This window comes from Rosa rugosa, chromosome 4 (genome assembly GCF_958449725.1).
Source record: "Rosa rugosa chromosome 4, drRosRugo1.1, whole genome shotgun sequence".
Classification (NCBI taxonomy): domain Eukaryota; kingdom Viridiplantae; phylum Streptophyta; class Magnoliopsida; order Rosales; family Rosaceae; genus Rosa; species Rosa rugosa.
This window is the reverse complement of record NC_084823.1, coordinates 36194951-36198856: the sequence shown is the minus strand read 5'-3', so window position 1 is coordinate 36198856 and position 3906 is coordinate 36194951. Positions and strand designations below refer to the sequence as shown.

The 3906-nt window shown below is 41.3% G+C and overlaps 1 protein-coding gene across 1 annotated transcript; it reads right to left on the bottom strand.

The window, feature by feature from the left end:
• Window positions 1-1527: 1527 nt before the first annotated feature.
• On the bottom strand, window positions 1528-2620 carry LOC133707258 (glycine-rich cell wall structural protein 1.8-like). Its single transcript, XM_062132812.1, has one exon. The coding sequence runs from the start codon at window positions 2556-2558 to the stop codon at window positions 1755-1757; it is 804 nt and encodes a 267-aa protein (XP_061988796.1). The 5' UTR covers window positions 2559-2620; the 3' UTR covers window positions 1528-1754.
• Window positions 2621-3906: the final 1286 nt, after the last annotated feature.

Here is a 3906-nt window from a genome sequence, read left to right as displayed (position 1 = left end):
ATATCGTGGTATTATAGAGTTGGGCAGCCTAAGAAATGCATGATTTGTTTCGAAAATGCAATTATTCGGGTTGAAGAGTGACCAGGTTGCTGTCAAATGTTCTCATAGCTTACTTCTGTGGATATATAGTTGAAGCAAGTTTGGGTGCGGAGATGACCGAGGGTGATAATTGTAGCTGGGTAATCGATTACAGATTTGTCTAAGTTTGAATGTTTGTGTCTGGGTATTCGCAATATCAGCCATCTGAATTTTTCAAATTTTTTTGAGTTGGGACCGTGTTTAAGGGGAAATGTCATGTAATAGAGATTTTGGATGAAATCTTGGATGAATTATGGGTTAGAAGAGAGCTAGGGTGAATTTGGGAATTTTACCCACCGTATGGGCCCATCGGAGCTTAGTTGGAAAGCCACATCAACAGCTTAACGGTTGAATTTGACAGAATCATGACAGATGGACCTATTGGACAAAAAACAATAGTGTAGGGGTGTTTTTGATGAAATTAAGAGTCGAGTGACTGAATTGATTTTGGACCCAAACCATAGGGTAGTAACTAATATTTAGCCCTTAATTTTATACCTCAACGCCAAGAAAGAAAATGCACATTCCAATGGAGATGGTAAAAAGAGTTTACCAATATAGGCCATCTTGTGTGGCTAAAAAAATGGTGAGTTTTCAAATATCTTCATGTACTGTGGTGTTTTTAAGAGTACTGAAGTTTCCACGAATCCACAGAGTCTTCACATATCCGATTAGACATTTTTTTTTTATGTCCCTTTAACTTTTATCAACTACAACTCTACAAGTTACGTAGAGGGTGCGCCAAAACCTTTGAAGGGAATATGATCTTGATCTTGTGTTGAGCTTTATGGTGCTGATTTTGTGTTTCTTGGTCTACTCACTTCCAAATTCTCCATCCCAAGACATAATTTATCTGATCCGAAAAGACAATCCCTCAGCACTATAATGAACATCATCACTACTTTGAGAGCAAATTGATTGCGTTTTTTATATGTTATTTTTTGTGTGAAGAAAACTAAAAATGTAAAATGATTTTAGATACAAATTTAGTTGTGAGGCCAATTTTTCTAATCGATGAAATTATAGCATTGATTATAATTTATTATTTTCAAGAATAATGTCTTTAACCACCTCCTTATCTACTTTGTAGAAATCATCCAAGCAGATGTTACAGATTTAACAACTAAATTAATAAGGTTGTTTGAATGATTAAAAGAAAAACGAAAGGCCCTAAAAATCATACGTAGTCGTCCTTTCCTCAAGAGATTAGCTTTTGATTACCATAAACCAGAAAGGATACGCATCCAGAGTTGATTGAAAATGTTATGTAAGAGATGTTCCGAGATTAACCAATTCTACCGAAAAAGATATCCAAATGATATCAAGGATAAGAACTTTTTAGCTTAAGTAAAGTGATCGAAAAAGTTGAGATGGTTTCTGTAACTACTGTTTATAATTTACTTGCATGCAACTTTGTACGTACCTTAGTAAACTAGCTCCCATGATAAATAAATTAAGAAGAACAAGACTCCATTAATCATCAATAGGTAGATACAACCTTTGGAAGCATACAACTGGGATTCATAAATACTTTCAAATAATAATAATAATAATGATTATCTTCTTAGCCACATGTACTCTTATTGTTGCTCCATGTTTTTTTTCCCTTCCTTAATACTAATACAGGTAAGAAGAGGTAAATTTTGGTTGTGACAATGAAAGTAAAGGCAATCAATTCAAGGAATATAACCACCATGACCACCACCCTCACCGCTCCCGCCACCTCCTCCATATGCACCTCCATGTGCACCACCACCACCACCGCTTCCAGCGCCTCCGCCCCCACCACCAGCATACCCACCGGCAGCTCCTCCGGCTCCACCTCCAGCTCCTCCGCCACCTCCATATCCACCTCCACTTGCTCCTCCAGCACCGTAACCTCCGCCACCACCGTGACCCCCACCACCTCCATATCCGGCACCATGCTCACCGCCAGCACCATAGCCTCCACCGGCACCACCACCTTCTCCACCTCCATAACCAATGCCGTGCTCTCCTCCATATGCAGCTCCGCCGCCACCACCAGAACCACCACCGCCTCCACCAGCTCCACCAGCTCCACCATACCCGGCACCTCCTCCTTGACCACCACCGCTTCCATAACCTTCAGCACCGCCAGCACCATAAGCCCCTCCAGTGCCATATGCACCGCCACCGCCACTTCCACCGCCACCTCCTCCACCACCAGCATGTCCACCAGCTCCTCCATACGCAGCACCACCGCCTTCTCCACCACCACTACCGCCTCCATAGCCAGCAGCACCATGTTCACCTACAGCGCCATAACCACCTCCACTGCCTGCACCTCCTCCGCCACCACCAGCACCTCCAGCACCACCACCTCCATACCCGGATCCACCCCCTCCACCATGGCCGATAGCAGGGTACGTTTCATAAGTCAGGAGTGTTCTTGCTGCAGAGCATATGCCTAGACCTAATAACACGAAGAAAACAAGACTCTGAACTCTTTGAGAAGCCATCGGAGCAATGCAGATGAAACCCACAGCAATGGTGGTGCCTGGTGTAGAATGCAAGAGAAGGTAGCTAGGTATATATAGGAATGGGAAGGGGGTCCTGTAACGCGTCTACTGATCCCAAGGTGGTTGAAAGCACATGCAGTAGAGAATTTCGGGTGCCCCAACTCAAGAAGGTGGTCCAGTACAAGCATATTATCACACTCAGTACGTTACACTTACACTAGTAAAGCTGCTAGTGTGCTTTTGCTGTTTCCCACAAATCGTAATGCAATAAAGCCTTTTTGTTAAGCTAGATCTTTCGAGACACCTAATTTAGTAATTTTCCTTTTCTGTGTGTTATCTGATGGCATGCATATCTACTTATCTAGTATTATAGAATTGACTGAAATTGAACAAGTTAAGCTGGCCATGGGTTCGAGAAACTGGTCTGTTCACCAAACTAGTAGATGAGCATGGAACTTCATTGCTCAATGATCTTTTGAACTAATGCTAATAGTTAATTGATCTCTTTTGAGAAATATAAGTATGTAGGCAGGCTCAACTAGTGCGATTGTCCGACAAAATTTGTGTAGTTACAGCCATTGAGTAAGACCGATCGACGTTCTTTCTTTTAAAGATATTTATAATGCAGGATCGATACGATGGAGATATCTAAGTAGAGTTTTTGGTGGACTTCATTGTAGTTGTTAATTTGCAGGCTCCATGTTTAGATCTAAAGCGGACGTTGCCTTTGTAAACTTGATTGCAGCACCATTCGAGTGGTTAATGTAATTAGCACTACGACCAAAGAAAGAAACAATATGATTGATATTACACAAAGTGACTCTCGTTCACAAAGTAACATGATTTATGGCCAGAGATTCAATATAGGTTGTGTTGTAAAATGGAAATGTTTCAGAAAATGGAGAGAGTTTTGCTTCAAAGAACTTGAGAGAGAGAGAGAGAGAGTTTTGATGCAGAGAGGGAGTGTAGTATTTTCTGTTTTCTCTATCATCCATGGATGAGAAATGGATTACATATATAGTGGAAGGCAAGGAACATATAGCCTAAAATCCTCCATAAAACAAGGACCCTTAAAGTCCTCCTTAAAACATGGATCCCCTAAAACTAGGAAAGAGGAAAGCATCTTCTAATATACAATAATTTACATGATATATCCATAATAATTTACAACACTCCCCCTTGGATATTTCATGTCAATAGTGTTGCCTAGGCTGTGCGCTTTTAAGTTGTCTCGTCAAAAACCTTGCCAAGTAATAAAAACCCTGTGGGAAAAAACAACCTTGGTCGAAGGAGAAAAAGAGCACAACGCGCATGAGTGTGAAGTAGTAATATCACAGCTTCGGAGATA

Bases quoted from the DNA above. Each gene is read 5' to 3' on its own strand.
- LOC133707258 (XM_062132812.1), bottom strand. From the start codon at position 2,558: ATGGCTTCTCAAAGAGTTCAGAGTCTTGTTTTCTTCGTGTTATTAGGT.